Source organism: Equus asinus, chromosome 15, assembly GCF_041296235.1.
Source record: "Equus asinus isolate D_3611 breed Donkey chromosome 15, EquAss-T2T_v2, whole genome shotgun sequence".
Lineage (NCBI taxonomy): Eukaryota > Metazoa > Chordata > Mammalia > Perissodactyla > Equidae > Equus > Equus asinus.
The window spans coordinates 35,266,906-35,286,969 of NC_091804.1; the positions used below are offsets into that span (position 1 = coordinate 35,266,906).

Genomic DNA, 20,064 nt, shown 5'->3' on the forward strand with positions numbered 1-20,064 from the left:
TTGAGTGAGCCAGGCTCAGCCAATGCTCTTATATGCTGATTCCAAATCATAAGGCCAAAAACAATTAGTCTTGGGGAAAGAAGTATAAACAGTGTCATAATTTGTCAATTTACAGTTCTGGATAATTTTCTACTCAGGTGTGTCAGTGATGGTCTAACCTAAAAACACAATCTGAGTAAGACGGCTTAGGGAAGACTGAAACAATGAGAATTTAAGGCAGGGAATTAGTTTCACAAGTGACAGTGAGGCAGCCCAAAGGACAGCAATAGCAGGAAGTCACTAGGATGCCTAGGACTTGAACATAAAAGGGAAGTGGTGATATTAACAGAGTTCAGAGGTGGCACTAGAGTGGAAGCTGGAACCAAGTCAGGCCTGCCTAGGAGGAGCTGAAGACAAAGTCACTGCTAGATACTTGATCAGAGGCAAAGAAGGCAGGAAAAGAGTCTGGCTTCTCTCTTACTCCCACCCTCTGTCTCCTAGTACTGCTGGCTGGTCAGCTGACATGGGGACCTGGGAAGTGAACCTGCAGGGTCAGTCTCCTCCCCAAGATTTCTTAGGTATGACATCAAAAGTATGATCCATAAAAGAAAAAAACAGGATAGACTGGACTTAGAAAAAATTAAGAACTTCTGTTCTTCGAATGAGACTGTTAAGAGAATGAAAAGACAATCCCCAGGAAATGTTTGTAAATCACATATCTGATAAAGGACTTGCATCCAGAACATTCAAAAACTCTAAAAACTCAATAATAAGGAAATAATCCAATTTTAAGAAAGGCAGCGGGCCAGTGGCACAGCAGTTAAGTTCTGCTTCGGCAGCCCAGGGTTTGCTGGTTCGGATGCCGGGTGCAGACTGAAGCTCTGCTGGTCAAGCCACGCTGTGGTAGGCGTCCCACATATAAAATAGAGGAAGATGGGCAGGCATGGATGTTAGCTCAGGGCCAGTCTTCTTCAGCAAAAAGAAGAAGATTGGTGGCAGACGTTAGCTCAGGGCAAATCTTCCTCAAAAAAAAAAAAAAGACAAAGAAGAAAGGCAAAAGACTTGTACAGACACTTTAAAAAAGAAAATAAACAGATGACAAGCACTTAAAAAGATGTGCAGCATCATTAGTCATTAGGGAAACGCAAATTAAAACCACAATGAGATGCCACTACATACCTATTAGAATGGCTAAAATTACAAACACTGACCACACTGAGTGTACGTCAGGATGTGGAGCAACTAGAACTCTCAACCACCGTTGCTGGAAAAGTCAAATGGTACAGCCACCTTGGAAAACAGTCTCTTAACACATTAAACATCTATCTTTCATATGACCTAGCTATTTCTTACCTGCATATTGACGCAAAAGAAATGAAATGTACTTTTATATGTATGTATGTCTGCATGTATGTCCACAAAAAGACTTGTATACAAATGATCATAAATCGTTTATTTGTAATAACCAAAACCTGGAAAATTACTGTTTTAAATCACTGGGTTTAGGGATGGTTTATTACATGGTGATAGTTAGCTGACACACCTAATTTCTAGAAATTTTTTGTATCTTTACATGGCCCCATATTCAACCTGGTTCTGGCTACCTCTCCGACCTCACCTCCTACTTTTCTCTTCCTTCTTCACTCTGCTCCAAACATGCCAACGTCTTGCTGCTCTTCTAACATAAGCCTTTGTCCTTGCAGTTCCTTCTGCCTTAAATATCAGTGTGACATTCTCTCACTTCAGCCACATCTCTGCTCAAATATCATCTCCTCAGAACGGCCTTCCCCAATCACCGATCGAAATTACTCCCCATCCCACCTTCCACAGTCTTAATTTCTCCTCTTATGATTTTTAATACCAGACATTTTCTATCATGATTTATCGCTACACTAATTAATTATTTTTCTAATAACTATCTCTTCTACACTGTAAATTGCAAAAAAGGGAAAACTGATATATGTCTTGAATATTGTTATATACCCAGGGCCTCTCACAGGACTGGCTCATGGAGCTCAGTAAGTGTTGAATGAATGAAGCATGAGTAACCCTGCTCATTGGTTCCTTCTCTTAAGCTATTAGCATATTATGGTTGGCTGAGGCTTCCTATTTAAATTTAAATTAATTAAATTAAATTTAAAAATTCAGTTTTTCAGTCACACTAGCCACATTTAAATTCCTCAATAGGGGCTGGCCTGGTGGTTAAGTTCATGAGCTCCACTTCAGTGGCCTGGGGTTCGCAGGTTCGGATCCAGGGCACAAACCTAGCACCGCTTGTCAAGCCATGCTGTGGCGGCATCCCAGATAAAATAGAGGAAGATTGGCACAGATGTTAGCTCAGCAACAATCTTCCTCAAGCGAAAAGAGGAAGATTGGCAACAGATGTTAGCTCAGGGCCAATCTTCCTCACACATACACACAAAAAGTGCTCAATAGCCACATGCGGCTCGTGGCTACTGTTCTGGACAGCACATATAGAATTATTTCCACTATTTCCACTGTTGCAGGAATTCCTATGGGGCAGTGCTGCACTGGACATTCTGTGGGAAAAGAGGGCAATCCTAATGTCAGTCCATCTTCTGGAAAAATCCTGGGAAAGGACAAAGGAGGGAAGTTTGGCAGTGTTCTTTGGTAAACTGATGTTTATTTTTTAAAATGTTCATTGAGTACCTGCTCAACCACAGGGATGAGTGTGCAGGCACAATGGGAGCTCAGACAGAGCTGCCCTTCAGGGAGGAAAACATCCAGTGGGCAGCAGGGCCTGAACATACGGTAAAAAGTTGAGTGTGCTTTGGGAGAAGTACCGGAAAAGTGCTAGGGGATTCCAGAAGACAGAGGGTAGGCTTCTTGCAGGAGGGACCCATGACAGCTTTCTGTACTTTGTAGGAATTCTTTTTGATCTTTACTTCCTCAGGGCTCTCACTGCCATTGGTACAGATTTCTAATAGAGCAAAGTGGCAAATAAAACATGGATTTTGTGGAATCAGGACAGTCTTGGGTTAAAACCTTTGCTCCCATTAGCTGTGGATATGTGAGTCTCAGCTTCCTCATCTGAGAAACTGGGGATAATAATTCTTACTTCATAGGGTTGTTTTAAAAATTAAGTGATAGGCTAGGACTGCACCTAAACACAGCAGCTTCTCAGTAAATGTTGTCCTCCTCTGTCAGGGGAATGGCTCTTTTATCCCATTTTTAGCATATGGGGTGTCATACCTGAGTGGCCCCAAAAGGTGGCTGCTCAGGTGTTAAGTGTCGTAGGCCTTTGGGAAAAGCAGGACAATTAAAAACAGTGAGAGGTTGCTCTGGGTACATTTTTCTCCTGTAACTTTCCCCAGAGGTAAGTTGGGTGTCATCTGCCATTTTTCTAACATTCACTGATGGTGGCAAATGGGGATTTAACCACAGCCATAGCTGGCAGTGGAGCTCTGACTCTCATGCCCAGCCAGAGGGTACACATGAATGGTTGTCTAGTTTAATGGTGCAGGCTCTAGAATCAGTCAGACCAGGATTTAAATTCCTAAAGCTATACTTTTAGCTGTGTGATAATCACCTCTCTGCCCTTACAAAATGAGAGCAATGAGAGTGCTTACCTTACAGCGTTGTGAGGAGTATTTAATGATTTACTATCAGTAAAGCACTGAGAACATGGAGAAGGGGAGGAAAAACCATTCCTGTACTCTCCAGGCTCCTCTGGCTGGTCTCAGAACTAAACCGACAGGAGACAGAATAACAGGAGACAATGACACACGTTTAATAACACGTATACATGGGAGAAACCCAGAAAAACTGAGTAACTCTCCAAAACGGCATCTTCAGCTATGGACAATGGAGGATATTGGAGGGTAGTGGTTTGGGACTTCAAAGGGGAGGAAGGCAATTCACATGTAGATGGATAAGCAAATGTTTGATTAACAAATGTTGACCATGCCTTGCAAAGACAATGAGACACGGAGAGGACTTTGCTTAAAAGACCCCTGTTAGGTTCCCCCAAGGCTACCACAACTATAGTATGATATATAGTTTACATGATACTATAGTTATCTTATGGTATTAGCTCCTTCCTGGACAGGACCTTCTATCTTAAATTCTTTGGGGCAGTTACAGGGAAGGTCAAAGTTTCTTTCAGAGTCTTTTGTTCTTAAAAATAATCAAGCGAAAGAGACACACTTAGGGGTAGCAAATTCTTATCCCTCACAGTGGTAAGACAGTTTGTCAGATAATTAATACATAAAATTGGGGATAATCTTACCTGCTTGATGTGAGGATTAAATGAAACAACATATGAAAGCAAGTACATGGCAAGATGGCAAGAGCTTAATAAATAGTGGCTATTTTTATGTCTACAAACTAACTCAAAGGAGAGGCTATTAAGGAAGAGGGTGCGGAAATTTGCAGGCTGATGCTCTGTGACACCCAAGAAGGTGTTCGCGGTCCAGCTTCATCTGGAACAAGACTTCTACCAGCTAAGAACGGCGGAAAACCACAAATACTTCCAGAGGTCCCTGGAGCAGCGCTTCCCAGGAATCGCGCGGAACTTGGCTTGAGAATCCGTAGTTTTCATCAAGCCGGCGCTTCGCGAGCAGCCTCAGGACCCCCATCTGAGAAATAAGAGGCCGAGACCGAGGCAGAGATGGCTTCCCAATCTGGGTACCGGGTGGGTGTCTTGGGCCAAGGGGTTCTCAACGACAGCCTCGAGGCCGGCTGAGGACGCTTGCGGGACGAGTCTCCTAGACTGCTGGGTTACGGATCCGCGCCCCGGCGCGCCACGTGACTCAGGGCCCGCACCACGTGATCCAGCCCCGGTCCTTGTGGCCCCGCCCCGCGCCTCGCCGCTTCCGGTAGGGGCGGAAAGCGGAAGTGTGGGAGGGTCTGCTGGGCGGGCTCGGGGAGGTCCCCGGGGAGGATGGAGCAGTGAGCGGGCTTGGGCGGCTGCCGGCAGCGCCATGGAGACGGTGCAGCTGAGGAACCCGCCGCGCCGGTGAGGGGCCACTGGCTCAGAGGAAGGGGGTCGAGGGGAGGGAAAGGCGGGAACTGGCGGAGGAGGGACACGCGTTGTCCAGCCGCCGAGGGGAGGGACCTGCGGGGCGAGGCGATCCGGCTGATGGGGCACCTGCTGAGTCGGGGACCTCTGGCGGGTGGGGGTCCGGGAGAGAGAAGCAGGCGCCGAGGGGGATAAACGTGGGGCTGGTTAGGGAGAGCGCTTGCTGTAGGCAGACATCCAGGGGGACTGCCGAAGGGAGCAGCTGCTGAGGAACGTGGGGACAAGTTAGGGAGAACACCTGCTGAGGGCTGGGGGCCACTGGGGGAAGCTAGCCTAGAAGGGACTCACCGAGGTAGGGGCAATGCTGAACCGAGATGACAGCCTGTGAGGGGTCTGTCTAAGGGATGGGTCGGGAACAAGCTGAGAGGAAGGCTGGGTGGACGGGGTCCCACCTGAGGGGTGCAGCGGGGGAGGATCTGCCGGGGGAAAAGCTTTGCTGCGAAGGCTGAAGGTCTGTCAAGAAAGGTTGAAGGTCTCGCAAGGGAGGGAGGCTTCCTGGAGGATAGCATTTACGAAGATGTTCTTCGTCGTGTCCCCATTCTAGGGTGATGATGGCAGTGATGGCATCTGTCATGCCTGATGTCCAGTGCCTTCCTAATTTTCCTCACATCCTCCTCAGCGCTTCAAACGCAACACTGGGAGGTAGATAAGGAAGTAAGAGGATTTTTTTTTCAAGCTGGGCAAATCGAGGCCCAGAAGAGTTGAGACGCAGACCCCTGTGTTTCCTTCTTTACTCTAGGCTGGGTCAGTGGACCCGGCCAGCCTGTGCCCTTTTCAGGCCTCTCTTGTTTTGTGAGTATCAACTCCAGGTCCTCTTGATACCTGGAATTATTTTAAGTCCAGATCAGGGAGGTGGCTGATCCTAGAAAGTCTGAACTCCTGAGTTGGTTGCAGTTGTATCGTTGATTTGCTCTGTGGACACCAGGGTCTTAGGTCACTCTGCCACATTGGAGGAAAATGGAGAGTAGAGATCGAGGGAGTCGTGCTTCCCTGAGGTGCAGTGTTGTTAGCTTCTGTTTCACAGAGACCTCTGACTTCCTGCAGCAGAATGAGCACTAAAGTAGGAAGTGTTCAGTGTGTGGCAGTGCGGGGCGATGGAGAGGTGAAGCGAAGGGATTGACAGCCTGGGCTACACATTTGGGGTTTGTTTGAAGTGCACAAACACTGCAGAAGGCAGATAGCTGGTTGGGATGGACTCATAATTCACCCTAGTGTAATGTGCTGAGACTGAAATAATAATGATGATATTACAATCAGATAGCACCTACTGGGTGCCAGACACTGTTCTCAGTGCTTTCCTTGTCCCCTGTTGAACCATAGGAAAATGCTGATATTTGACCATTTTTGACCTGTAAATATGGTAATTCTGTATGGCTCAACTTATTGTTGACTCATTTGATCCTCACAACAATCCTATCAAGTAGTTATCTCTATGTCTCTATTTTACAGGTGATAAAACTGAGGCACAAAGAGGTTAGTGGTTTGCCACAGGTCCCACAGTTAGTAAGTGGCAGAGCTGGGATTTTAATCCAGGCTGTCTGGTCCGAAGTCCATGCTCTTCACTGCCTCACTCTGATGCCTTTCTGGAAGTACCCGTGTTTCACAGGGCCTCGTGTATGTTAGCAGATATTTGCCATAGCACCGTAGTGATCCATTTATAAATGTACGCTGGTTATATTTCTTTCTGAAATATGTTGGTTCTTTCTCCTTGGTTTCTTTCTCTGAGGGCTTGCTTTAATTGGAAAGAGGATTAGGAATCTGAGTTTTGTTTCTGCCTTTGCCTTGTGTTGTATGATCTTGGGCAAAAGAGTAGAACTTTTTGCTTTTTGACACTCATTCCTGTACCTTTTGGGTTTTAAAAAATGTATTAAATATGCAAGAGAAGAGCATTGCAAGACAGTTCTTGAATGACTGGTGCTTTCCTGTTTATCGTAACTAATTTGCATCATAACTAATCTGCCTAATTTGCAGCAGATTAAGTTTATTAATCATTTGTATTAGTTTGTTAGGACTGCCATGTTGGTTTCACAGACTGGGTGTCTTAAACAGCAGGAAGTTATTTTCTCTGGAGGCTACAAGTCTAAGATCAAGGTATCAGCACGGTTGTTTCTTTGAGACCTCTTTCCTTGCGTTATAAATGGCTGTCTCCTTCCTATGTCTTCATATGGTCTTCTCTCTGACTGTGTCCTCGTCTCCTCTTAGAAGGACGCCAGTCATATTGGGTTAGGTCTCACCCATATGACCTTGTTTTACCTTAATCACCTCTTTAAAGGCCCTATCTCCAAATATAATTACATTCTGAGGTACTGATGGGTAGGACTTTAGCATATGAATTGGGAGGGGTGTCTTCATTTAATTATCATTTAAAAAACGTCATGAGTTTATCTTATATATTTGTTGTTGTCCATATGAAATTCAGTGTGGAGGGAGGGATAGGTACACATAAATAAAAGGAACCTCACCAGAGTTGTAAGAGGGGAGAAAGAGATTTGAGAATTAGCCAAACCTCTGAGTAACTACTTCATAAACACTCTTATTTGTATTTGGAAAGATGCAGATGTCTTTTCAGAGAGTCAGATGGCCTGTGTTCCCAACAAGGAGTGGCAGTGCCAATGCAGGAAATGCTCTTTGTGTTCACGAGTTTGACATTTGTGTGTGAGTGAGTGATGATAGATTAAAGTCGATGGCTTACGTAGGAGTTTATGATTTTAAAAAGTGAGTCGCCATTAGCTAATCATGGTGTGGTGGAAGGTGTAGAGTGCATTTCTGGGATGCTGGCCATCCACGTGGCCTTCTGACTTAGAAGAGGAACATCCACTGGTATTTGGTCCATGGAGGCTGTGTTGGCCAGGCCTGTGTGGTTTATGAGCAAGCAGTGGCACTAGCTACCTAGGACCTGGGGAAGTCCCACCTGAGAGCTGAATCGTCAGAGTCGGGCTGTTTGGGTTATAGTGCTTCTTCCATGAAGACTCTTGGTATAAAATATCATTGAGTGACTTATCAAAAGATTTTCCAGGGGCCGGCCCCGTGGCTGAGTGGGTAAGTTCGTGTGCTCCACTACGGTGGCCCAGGGTTTTGCTGGTTCGCATCCTGGGCGCGGACATGGCACCATGGCTGAGTGGTTAAGTTCGTGTGCTCCACTAGGGCGGCCCAGGGTTTCGCTGGTTCGCATCCTGGGCGCGGACATGGCACCACTCGTCGGGCCAGATTGAGGCAGCATCCCACATGCCACAACTAGAAGGACCAACAACTAAAATATATAACTATGTACTGGGGTGGGGGTTGGGGAGAAAAAGCAGAAAGAAAAAAAAAGAAGATTGGCAACAGGTGTTAGCCAGGTGCCACTCTTAAAAAAAAAAAAAGATTTTCCATCCATAGAAATCTTATTTGTTGATAATCTAGTAATACTTTTTAGGGCGAAATTGTGTTTTACTTTGAAAACAAAGATTGGTGATAAAGGTTTATGATCCCCATCGTTACATTCATTAATCCATTCAGCAAATATTTGTTGACCACATCTGGGTTATCAGGCACCAGAGATATAAAGATCCCTTAAGCCTGGAACAAAAACAAAGAAAAAACCACTTAGATTGTTTTAAAGGAGTATCTGAGCAGTCATATAAAGTTTGTCAAAGTATTATCAGAGGCTTGCAGCTGTCTCATGGCAGTGGCTCTTTCCTTTGTGGTCTCTGTAATAGTTGAAATAGTGAGTTTTGCTTTTTGTAAACCACAAAGTCAACACTTAAAAGGAACACATTTGATCTTCCTTTATATAAACTGTTTATAAAATTTTAATTATGCTTGAGAAGTGAGGTATTGTCCATTGTTTATACAATTACAATTCAGTGCTTCACAAAAAACCCCTGGCTTCTGGGATGTACATTCTAACTTCTGAGTTCGTAGAAATTTCGCTTCTCAAGTTTAAGAGGAGTTTCACTTCAGCCCTTTTTGTTTTGAAGCTGGGAGTTTTTGTGATGTCAATGGAATTTAATTTTTAGGACCTTTGGATTTTCAAAGGTCAGTGTGGTCATTTTGTTCTGTTAATTTTCAGGTTGTGGCAGTTATTGACTTGCAGCGATTCTGCCTTTCTCTAGGACGTCTCTTCGATGTTTATAAAGTTCAAGAAGATTGTTCTTTTGTGATCAGTGTTTAGGTAGATACAGTTGATGTGTCCAGGGGTTTTTTTTTGTCTTCTGGTTTTGCTGTTTTCTCTAGGAAGGTACACATTTGTTTGTGTGTGTGTGTGTATTTTTTTAATTCAAGTCTTTTCTTGTAAAAATTGGTACTGTCCAGTTTGTTTAAACCTTTTTCTTTGCGAAGAAATCCAGTGTACCTACTTCCATATTTTACCGTTTCCTGCACTCTCTTTTCTTTGTTGTTCTTTGTAGTTTCAGGAAGCCATTGTATAGACTATACACAAACACAAGTATTCCTTTGCAAGCTCCTTCTTTAAGCCTGTTAATAATCTTCAAAGGTCCCAGAGTTTTTTTTAAAAAATTGTTAATTTATAACCTCCCAATTTTGTTATGGTTATCTGGCATAGTCAGAAAAATCTGAATTATCTGAAAGTTGTAAGGAGCCATATATCTTTGATTCTGAGAACTAGGCAAAGGTACATAGCTGCTCATGAGAGAGTCTCTGTGAGACTATTTGAAACTCCCAGCTGCCTAGTTATTTTTCACTTCTGATCATGTGTAAGTGTATCCTTTCCACTTTCTGTTTCTGTGATACCTGTAGAATCCATGTGTTTGGACAAAATATCCAAAACCTTGCTAAAGGAGAGCAAGCGTCTTGCATGTCTTCCTTGGCCTCCAGTCCAAGACCATGTTTCAATTTGTAGTTAACCTTACCCTAAACGTCTTTTCTGAAGAGATAGTTATGCCTTTTTAATTCATGGAATCTCAAGATTTAAATGGATTTGAAAGGTTACGTCGAGTGCTCATATCTACTCTACCGCATTTCAGCCACATGATGATTCATTTTCTGTTTAAATTCTCCAGTGATGGGGAACTCAGAACTTCTGAAGGTGGTCTAAACCATTTCAGAACAACTTTTATTGTTAGAAAATTCTTATACCTGTTGAACTGAAGTCTGCCTCTTGGTAGCTCTCCACCGTCTGGTGTTGATTTTGCTCAAGGGGTGACCCCTTTCTATAGAGCAGCCCTTCTGCTCCCCTTGAAAGTCTCGTAGCTTACCTTTGTTGTTATTTACTATGAAGACTTTGTGGAGAAATTCCTAAGATGCTAACTGTGAAATATTACTGTATTTTGTGTTCTATTTGCTCACAAGTAAAATGTATTTCATGTTTATATTTCTTCATTCACAGGCAGCTGAAAAAGTTGGATGAAGATAGTTTAACTAAACAACCAGAAGAAGTGTTTGATGTCTTAGAGAAACTTGGAGAGGGGTGAGTGTACAGAAAGTAAAGGTAGCCCAGTAGGTCCCATTCTTTTTCCTTAGAGAAAGGATATGAACCTTTCTCATGGCAATAATTTACAAACCTGAGGAGAAGAAAAGGGAGTGTTGCATATCGGCACTGCTCTGGGTGCGGTGGGAGATAGATTTACAACTTGAAATGCCCTTTTCCTCTTCTCCCCCATGAGTATTATAGACAGATGTAGTGATTCTTGGTCTTTTTAACACCAAGGACGTCTATTGTTTTCTCTCCTGTAGAATCCACGGTTTGCATTTTATCTGTTTAACAGATAACACTAATGAGTTTATACTTCATTTAAAATTTTTTATTAATCAGACATTTGTATTTGCTGTTCATAGCTTCTGATTGATATGCAATAATTGTTGTTTCAGTAAAAAACAATAGAATTCAGCATTTTGGTTAGTCATTGCAGCTTTGTGAAATACAGTAAATAAATCAGATAAATCAGTCACTACCTTTGCAGCCTTCTGAGAGATCCAAAACCCCAGGCTGGGAACTAGTGGATTTCATGAAAGAGATTTGTGAATGGGTGTATAAAATATGGGGGAAATGGCACTTAATAGTAGACAGTGGCTGTCATTGACTTTTATGGTACAATAAAGGTTGCATCATACTTTTTTTTACTTTTACATGTCTTTTTAATTTAATCCTTGTGTATTTCTTTCTTCTTTTGTAATGACCCGGACATTAAAATATTAGGGACACACTCTCTTAACTGTTTGTTGTTGTTAATTTTTGAACAGATAATCAATTCATATGATTCAAAATTATAAAAGCATGAAAGTGTATATAATGAAAAAATCTGCCCTTCCCTCTGTGTCTCAGCCACCCCAACGCAACCAGCATAGCAGTTTTTTGTATATCCTTGGGAGATAGTTTATACATATTTAAGCAAATTGTGTGTTTATGTGAGTGTGTGTGTATGTGTGTATATTTAATCTCTTGGGAGTACTTCTGGTTCAAGAGAAGACCTGAAATATTAACTTTTAAAAATGTCTATTATCTAGTTACTGTATGCTCTTGTGTATGCTCTTTAAAATCAGCTTTTATATGTCGTTAGATTATTTTGGGGTTTAGTGTTATTTATGTCTAATATAGATAAATAATGTTAAATCCAATCGTGGATTCCATGAAATAGGTTTTCATGGACTACCTCCTTGTAAAAAACATTAGTCATCATCTTTTTGTAAGTTGGAAAAATACTCTTTGGAATCAAACAGGAAATCAAGCATAGAAGGGAAGTAAAAGATAATCCCAGCTGTGCTGCTATAGTACAGGATGAATGGGAAGACTGCAAGTTGACTTGGCCGCTTTAAAGGTACGGAAGAACGACAGTCCCTCCACGTCTCTTGCCCACCATTTTCAGCTTTAGCTTGGTATCCTTGCTATTTTCCTCAAGGCAATGAGTCCAAGGTCCTTAATCTAACCATGCTTACAGGTTAGACTTGGAATAAGATAAAGAGCGGTAGGCATAATTGACTATGTAACTAACTTGTCTCTTTCATTTTTAATAAACGTGTGTTACGGTAGTAAGAGCATAGACTCTGAAGTTGGACACACCTGGGTTAAAGGCCTTGCTCTGCTGTCTGTTGGTTATAATAAACATGTAAGATTGCTTAATATTTTGAAGCTTCACAAGCCTTAGCTATAAAGTGGGGATAATAATAGTATCTTTTGGGGTTGTGGCGAGTATTACATGAGATAATGGAAGTAAAATACTTAGTATAGTCCTTGTCACATAGTAAGTCCTCACTAAGTGGCAACTCTTATTATTTTATTTTTAAATGTAGACACTGAAGCATTTTTCAGACCTTATCATGTCAAATCAAAGTTAAATTTTAAAGTATATTTAGAGGGGCTGTTGGCACAGCAGTTAAATTTGTATATTTTGCTTTGGCGGCTCTGGGTTTGCCAATTTGGATCCCAGGTGCAGACCTACACAGTGCTTGTCAGGCCATGCTGTGGCAGGCGTCCCACATATAAAGTAGAGGAAGATGGGCACGGATGTTAGCTCAGGGCCAGTCTTCCTCAGCAAAAAAGAGGAGGATTGGTGGCAGATGTTAGCTCAGGGCTAATCTTCCTTAAAAAAAATAAATAAAGTATGTTTAGGTGTTCTTGAAGGGAGCTTGGTTTGGGCTGATGGCGTTTGGGGAATGTCAAAAGGAAACCACAGACAGAGAATCTATCAGGAATATAAGGAAAAGCTAAGCTAATTATGATTATTTTTAATTGTGCTTTAGATCAAAGACCTTGGAAATTTCCCCATAAAGATGTCACCAGAGTAAAAACAAACAAAGCTTCAGATCTTTCTCCCCATGTTGTTGCCATATTATTCTTTTAAATGATACCACAAATGCTCTTGGATTTCTATCATCATGGCAGAATGAACCTGAACAAGCTTCATTTAACCAGCAAGATCTTGAAGGAAGACCTTAACGGCACTTACTTTCTAAACACAAACTGCCATGCTATCCTAAAATTGTTCTGGAAAATGAAAGGATTGCGAGCTCTTGCTGACTTGCACCTTGTGAAATGAGCTCTGGCTCAAGGACCATATTGGATTCTGGAGGCTGCAGTCACTCTGCACTTTGAGGGAATGTGTGGATCTGTGGCCCATAGAGCCAAAGCTCCAGACCAGGATGACGGGACAGCACTGGGAGAGTGTTTTGAATTAGAGCCTAGTGTCCTTTTCCTTCTATTAAAGTTTTACACATTGACTCATTTAAGTTTTTATCATAGGATGATAGTGAAAACATCTTGCCCATGGTTTCATAGCTATTGAGTGGTATTGTTAAGACTTGTACCTGGTTAATTTGGCTTCAGATACTGTATTATTTCTGTGTTTCTACATTGATCCTTGCCTTGTATGGTTTGTGTGAACCACCTACTTCCCTGCTATCTTTGTTCTCTGCCAGTTAAAATTCACTGAGACACTGTAGTTTTTGTTGAACGGAGACAGGTCTTAAGGGACTTGCCTGTAAGTGAGCAGGATTGCTGCAGCCTTCTAAATCCTCTTCAGATTGCGGTTAAGTGCAGTATGTGGAACATGAATCTTAAGTGCTTGTATGAACTATTGGAGCTTTCTTTGCTGTCAAGGTGGCGTAGGATGGGATGAGGCTCCTCAACAGTGAACTAAAGCTGAAATAATTTCCCTGAATACCACTAGAAGGTATCATTTGCCTGGGGAAAAAGCGAAGGTACTGATCTGACGATTTGAACTGGGCCTGGACTGCCTTCAGTTATGGTATCTTGAGGGGCAAAAACCCCAGATTCCTAATGCAAGACTCGGTTTAAGTTGTACGACCTGGATGACTGGGCTAAGGGAATCATGAAACCATCATGACGTCATGAAATGCTCATGACAGTGAGTGTTGTGTAGAGGAAAATCCTTCAAGATAAAAGGAAACCTATGCAAGGAAATCCACTGCCGTGAGATCATCAGCAGACCTAGCAAATGGGAGAATTCACACTGAAGGAAATAGAAATAATGGAACAATCTGAGAAGCAATTTAATGTGTTTGCTTACGATTTTCAAAAAGATGAAAGAAGGTAATAATATCCTTAAAGAACATGAGATTATTAACCTGAGCAATTAGCCACATAAAAAATAAGATATTGGGAATCTTGACAGTGAAAACTACAATAATTAAAGATCTACAGCCCGATAAATTGCATAAACAGTAAACTAGACAAGCTGAAAGAGAATTTGTGAATTGAAAGATAGAAATGAAACTGATCACAAAATGCAGGGCAGAGAAATACAGTGTTGGAAACCAGGAAGACAACATAAATTGAGGCGGTCCAATATAGCTCTAATATGAATTCTAAAAGGACATATTAGAAGAGAGAGAGGAAATAAAGATAGAATGCAGAGAATTTTCCAGACTTGAAGACAGATATGTGCTTTCAGATTGAAGAAGCTTATGAAATGCCAAATAAATCGACTTCTGGTTATAGTAAAATTCTAGAATATTAAGGACAAAGAGGAAATCTTAAAAGCTACAGAAGGAGAGATTACCTATGAAAAACGATAACTTGGTGCTAGCTGACTTCTCAAGAGCAGGAGCTGGAAAACTGCAGTATAAGTGCCGAAGGAAAGCTATTGCCAAAGAAGAATTCTCTATCTAGCAAAACTTAGTCCAGAGTGAAGGTGAAATAAAGACATTTTTACACATATGGGACCTAGTGTATCAAGAATAACTGTGGATGAAAGTAACAGAATACCTAACCATCAGTGGCTAACCATTAAGGGCATTTCATAATAGCAGCTAACCAATAAGGGCAAGTAATAACAAATCTGGTGGTGATATAGATTCCAGAATGGTTAATTGACTCGATAATGGTTTAGCATTTGTGTAATTCTCCTAGTCTCAAGATGGCTGCATTAGTTTCGAGCGTCATGCCTCACATGACAGTAACCAAAGCAGGAAAGGAAGTGGCAGGTAAATGGGCCTTCTTGTGTACTTCTCTCTCATCAGGGAAGAAAGTCTTCCCCAGAAACCTTCGGCAGAATTCCTCTCCGATTTCTCTGGCCAGAACTAGCTCATATGCTTACTACTAGTTAAGTCACTGGCAGAAGGGAATAGGAATACTGTGACTGGCCTGGACCACTGGGACCAAGCATTTCCCACCCTAACAAATTAGGGAGTTATCTTAGCAAGGAAGAAGGGACAGTGGTTGGGTTCTTCCACCATGGTCAGCGGTTGCCTTTCCCTGAAGTTTTATGTAATATTTAAGGATCATTATACTAGTTTTGCCAATATAAAGGATTCTGATGGAATGAAATTTTTTTATGTGTTTTGCATGGACTTTTTTTTTAAAGTTTTGTGTTACTTTCACATTGAAACAATTCTTGAGCATCATTTCGTTAGCTGGAACACTCAGACACTTTGATATGTTAGGTGGCACTGTTATTTTGATCTTTTTTCACCAAGACAGTATGAAGAAACAGGTGTGTTTGGGAAATATGAAAGACAATTTACTCATTATTATTTAACTGACAGCCATCCAGGATTTCAATGAAAATATAACCTGTGTAAGATAATGGTGATATCTCATTTTACTGTCACAATTGTCCTGTAAAGTAGTTCATATTGTCATTTTACAGATGAGAAAATTGAGGTGCAAGGTTAGTGATATGTCTGTAAATGGTAGCTAATATGTAGTGGTGGTAGGACTCAAAACCTAGGTCTTTAGATTCTGAATCTAATGCTCTTTTAGCTCCCAAATTGAATGGATACATATGCTTTTTATTTTGATGATAAACTCTTAAGGGAAGGCGGAGTAAAAGGCCAAAAGGATTTGTATGTGCTCTGTTCACCTGATACTAGCATTTAAAGAGGTTTAGATTTTTAATTAGTTTCTGTAATATTTTAAGTAGTATTACAAGTAAGAGGAGCAAGGACTGAAAAGACTCGTAGTGCTCGAGTGAACACTAGGAAACAAAGACCTCCACTTTTGTGCCCTAGTATAGATGTGGAGAGAACATAGCCTTTTTATTCAGACACAGCTGGATTCAAATCTGGTACTGACCACTTATTTGTCACTTATGTGACCTTGGGCAAGTCATGTAACTGCTCTGAGTCATTTCACATTTACCTGTAAAATAGGGATAATGGTGCCTTCTTCATTGTTTTTCTGTAAGGATGAACTGAGATGATGCACAGTTTCTAGCAGAGGCAGAAGGCGTGCAATGCATGGTAGCTACTATAATAATTATTTCATACTAATACATTCAATAAAATTTCAATGTGAAGTTTTAAAGATGCCATATTGTGTAGTTCTCTTAATGACAGTTTCTTCCCAGAGTGCTTTAGCTATCTCAGTTTTGCGAGTGCAGCTAAGTATACATGTATTAGGCCCTTAGGGATATAAATTCGAACTGTGAGTTGCTTGTGTTTTACCATTTTTTATGTCTTGGCTTGCTTTGACTTTGTAAATGTTTTCCGTCACCCAATTATAGGTCCTATGGCAGCGTATACAAAGCTAGTCATAAAGAGACCAGTCAAATTGTTGCTATTAAGCAAGTTCCTGTGGAATCAGACCTGCAGGAGATAATCAAAGAAATCTCTATAATGCAGCAGTGTGACAGGTAAGCGTGCGGTGTTGCCCTGAGAGAACGCGACTTTACATTTGTCGTGATTTTGGAGTTTGATGCCTGGAGTTGCGTTTACTTGGATATTTTGCAGACGGGCGGGTCTAGTGGAATCACTGTGCGTGTTCTTTTCAGAAAAAAAAAGAAACAGTTTCAGTAGCTAAACTTTTATTGTTTCTATTTTTGCATAGTTTTGTTTTGTTTTTTCAGTAAGCTCTTTTCAAAACTAGGAAGAAGAGGCAAAGGGGCAGAGTTGGTGCTGGTTTTTTTTTTTTTTTTTGATAATGATCTCTTTTACTTCCTACTGAGAAAATATTTCTACACAGACAGCGAAGAAGAGAGAATTCAAATGCCTTTAGCCCTGGAAACCTTAGAGTATCAGATAGATCTATAAGAAGGGAATATTATTTATGTATTATTGTTCCTTTCTTCAGGTTTTTAAGAAATTATTTAAGCCAAGAGCAGTGAAGTATTTTATTTTTGAGGAACTAAGATTTGTCAAATGCTGTAAGCAGGAAGTCAGGCCAACAGGCGACCGCAGAAAAGCACGTGGTTTGCTCTTAAATTCCATGACAACATGAGTGATCACTGTGATGGTAATGCTGTTTAGATTTGAGAGAAACACACAGTTGGGGGCAATACCAGCTCTGGAGAGTTGAAAGGAGAAGGAGAAAGGCTTGCACTTGAGTCTGCATCCATCCTTCTGAAGCTCTTTTGGTCAGCAGATCAACTTGGTGCTTCCTATTTGTGAAGCTTCAACATTAGGGCAGGTGGGCTGCCTACTAGGAAATTTGCCCAGGAGCCCTTAAGTCTCGCAGACTTGGGAATGCAGTCATTTCTCTTCTGCTTGCCTCCCTTTCTTTTATTCTTTATAGTATTTTTTGGGTTACTCTCTACTACATAAAACCCTCGTATTTCTTGATTGGATTGACCAGAGTAAGGTAGCAGTTTTTCTTTTCCTCCTCCATCAGATGCGTTACGGAAGCTCTTTCCAGTTGGCAAATTGGGACTTTGCCATTGTTAATAGACTACACAAGAGCTGTGTTCCAAACAGGGTGTGCACATTTCTCTAATTTCAGAAGAGGTATTTTGAAGAGCCTACTGTGTGCTGAGCACTCTAAGGGAATCCAAAGAAATACAAGGCTGAGTGCTGGTCTTCTGGGAGTTTATAGACTAGACTTAGACATGCTGAGTTAAAGGACCCACACCGGTTTTGCACTTTTGTTATTTATTATTCTCCAGAAAAGGTATACAATTTTACATTGTTATCAAGAGGGTGCCCATTTTAACCTTAAATATGAATAATTGATCTTTTGAGCTGGGTGATTAATTTTCATGGATTTAATGGCATGGATTAATAGAGATGTTTGAAGGCTGTTCCACTAATTTGTATTGTCTCTCTCTCTTTCTAGCCCTCATGTAGTGAAATATTATGGCAGTTATTTTAAGAACACAGACTTGTGGATTGTTATGGAGTACTGTGGGGCTGGTTCTGTGTCTGATATCATTCGATTACGAAATAAAACGGTAAGTGTACCTTCTAGAATAGTGCAGCTGGGCTAGTCTCTTATACCACCTCCTTTTCTCTGCCTTTTGTTCATATGCACTCTCCTGCGTCCTTTTCTACAGAGATGACCGTTGAATTTCCCCCTTTCCATGGTTCTTTCCCCCTCTTTGCTTTTTGATGACTCCTAAATGTGGCAATTTTGATACCAACCCAATCCAGTGGTATTTAGATACTTCGCTTATTTCTGACTAAAAAATGGCTATCAAATCTTGCATCTTGGCTAAGCAATGAGTTTTAAATGTTTGCATTTGGATTTGGTTCCTCCTATCCAGGATGTTTACAGACTAACTTCCGCTACATCCTATTAGTCAGAGACTAATCTCTGTGAAAGATTATTTGCTGTTACTGTGATTGTAGGATAAAAGCTAGGAGTCATGGGTTCTAGTTCAGGGTTAATTGCTTAAACTCTTTGTTTATTCATTTTGTAAACATTTCTAGAACACTCTTCCAGGCCTTAGGGATCCAGGAGTAAATAAGACAATGACCCTGCTCTCATGGCTGTGCATTTCCCAGTAGGGCAACAAAAAGCAAATTAAGGACAGCTAGAAAAGAAATACCAGGTAGCAATAATTGCTATGAAGAAAAAGAGTGTATATAAAGTGATAGCGCTTGACGGCCTACTTGAGAGTCCGTGGTTGGGAAAGGTCACTTAGGGAGGTATAATTTAAAGTAAAACTTGAAGGACAAGGAGCTAAGACTTCTAAAGAACATTCTAGGTAGGGGAATAACCAGTGCAAAGACCCTGAGGCTGGAATGAGTTTGGCCTGAGTGCTGGAAAGAAGGCCACTGACTAGAAAGGAATAGGATGAGGTGAGATGGGTGGGCAGGGCTGGATTAGATTGGGTTGGTAGGCCGTGATAAAGAGCTTGAATTTTATTCCAGGTACAGTAGGAAAACATTGCTGGGTTCTAAGCAAGTGAGTGAGCCATCTGATTTAAAAAGTCTTAAAAAGATAACTGGGGCTTCTGGGTAGAATGTGGGTGGATAAGAGTAGAAGCAGGGGATATCTTAGCCTTTAGTTTAATTTAGTTTTAATAGGAAAAATAGGAATAATAATGGCTATATTAAATATTTGCAGAATTTTGAAAATTAAATATATGCAAGTACTTTGTAAATTGTGAGGTGCTATACAGATTATAAGGTGGGAGTATTTTAAAACTCAGTTATAACTTTTAGATTATCCATACTACTATATCCTTTTCTTAATTTACATTATTTAGGATTCCTGTGATTGTCTAATCCAATAGCAAGCTCTTTAGCTAGGAATAATATCCTAACATAAGATATATTGAAAGAAGTCCCAAAGCTTGAGTGATTTATTGAATTAAAAATTGGATTCCAGGGCTACTTATATGAAGCATTAAGTTATTTTGTTTTAGGTATTTTGAAACAATCCAAAATTAATTTTGATGGTGCTCTGGATGTTTCTTGATGTTTTAATATTAGTTTATGATTTTTATGTAATTTTTTACTATTAAGTACTGATCTTTAATTATTACACATTGTTTTATAATATATTATTTTTTTCTATTTTCTGTTTTTAAAATATTTTATTTTTTATTTTTATTCAAAATAGTTAGTCTGAATTGAGATGTGCTGTAAGTATAAAATACCAGATTTTGAAGAATTAGTACCAAAAAAGAACATTAAAAATCTTTAATTTTTTTTTATATTGATCACATGTTGAAATAATATTTTGGATAAGTATGATTAAGTAAAATCAAAATTAATTTTGCTTGTTTCTTTTTCTTTTTTAAATGTGGCCACTAGAAAACTGAAAGTTACATTTGTGGCTCACATCCTATTTCTGTTGGATAATGTTACCCTAACCAATTGATGAGCTCAGCTGGTTAGAATAAGAGATCACTAAGCAAGTCAGGAGCTTTGTTCTTTTTGGCCACAGAAGGTACCCCAAACTCTAGCTTGCCACCTTGCCAATAGTGGTT

General features: G+C 40.7%; 1 protein-coding gene across 2 annotated transcripts in view; it reads left to right on the forward strand.

Moving 5' to 3' along the window:
* Positions 1-4,816: 4,816 nt before the first annotated feature.
* Positions 4,817-20,064, forward strand: part of STK4 (serine/threonine kinase 4) — an 87,114-nt gene continuing 71,866 nt past the window's right edge. For both annotated transcript variants that reach the window (XM_014859855.3, XM_044748049.2), the window contains exons 1-4: positions 4,817-4,957; positions 10,347-10,427; positions 16,420-16,548; positions 17,964-18,078. In XM_014859855.3, the coding sequence (XP_014715341.1) occupies positions 4,923-4,957; positions 10,347-10,427; positions 16,420-16,548; positions 17,964-18,078 (360 nt within the window). In that variant the 5' untranslated portion in view covers positions 4,817-4,922. The remainder of the gene's footprint in view (positions 4,958-10,346; positions 10,428-16,419; positions 16,549-17,963; positions 18,079-20,064) is intronic.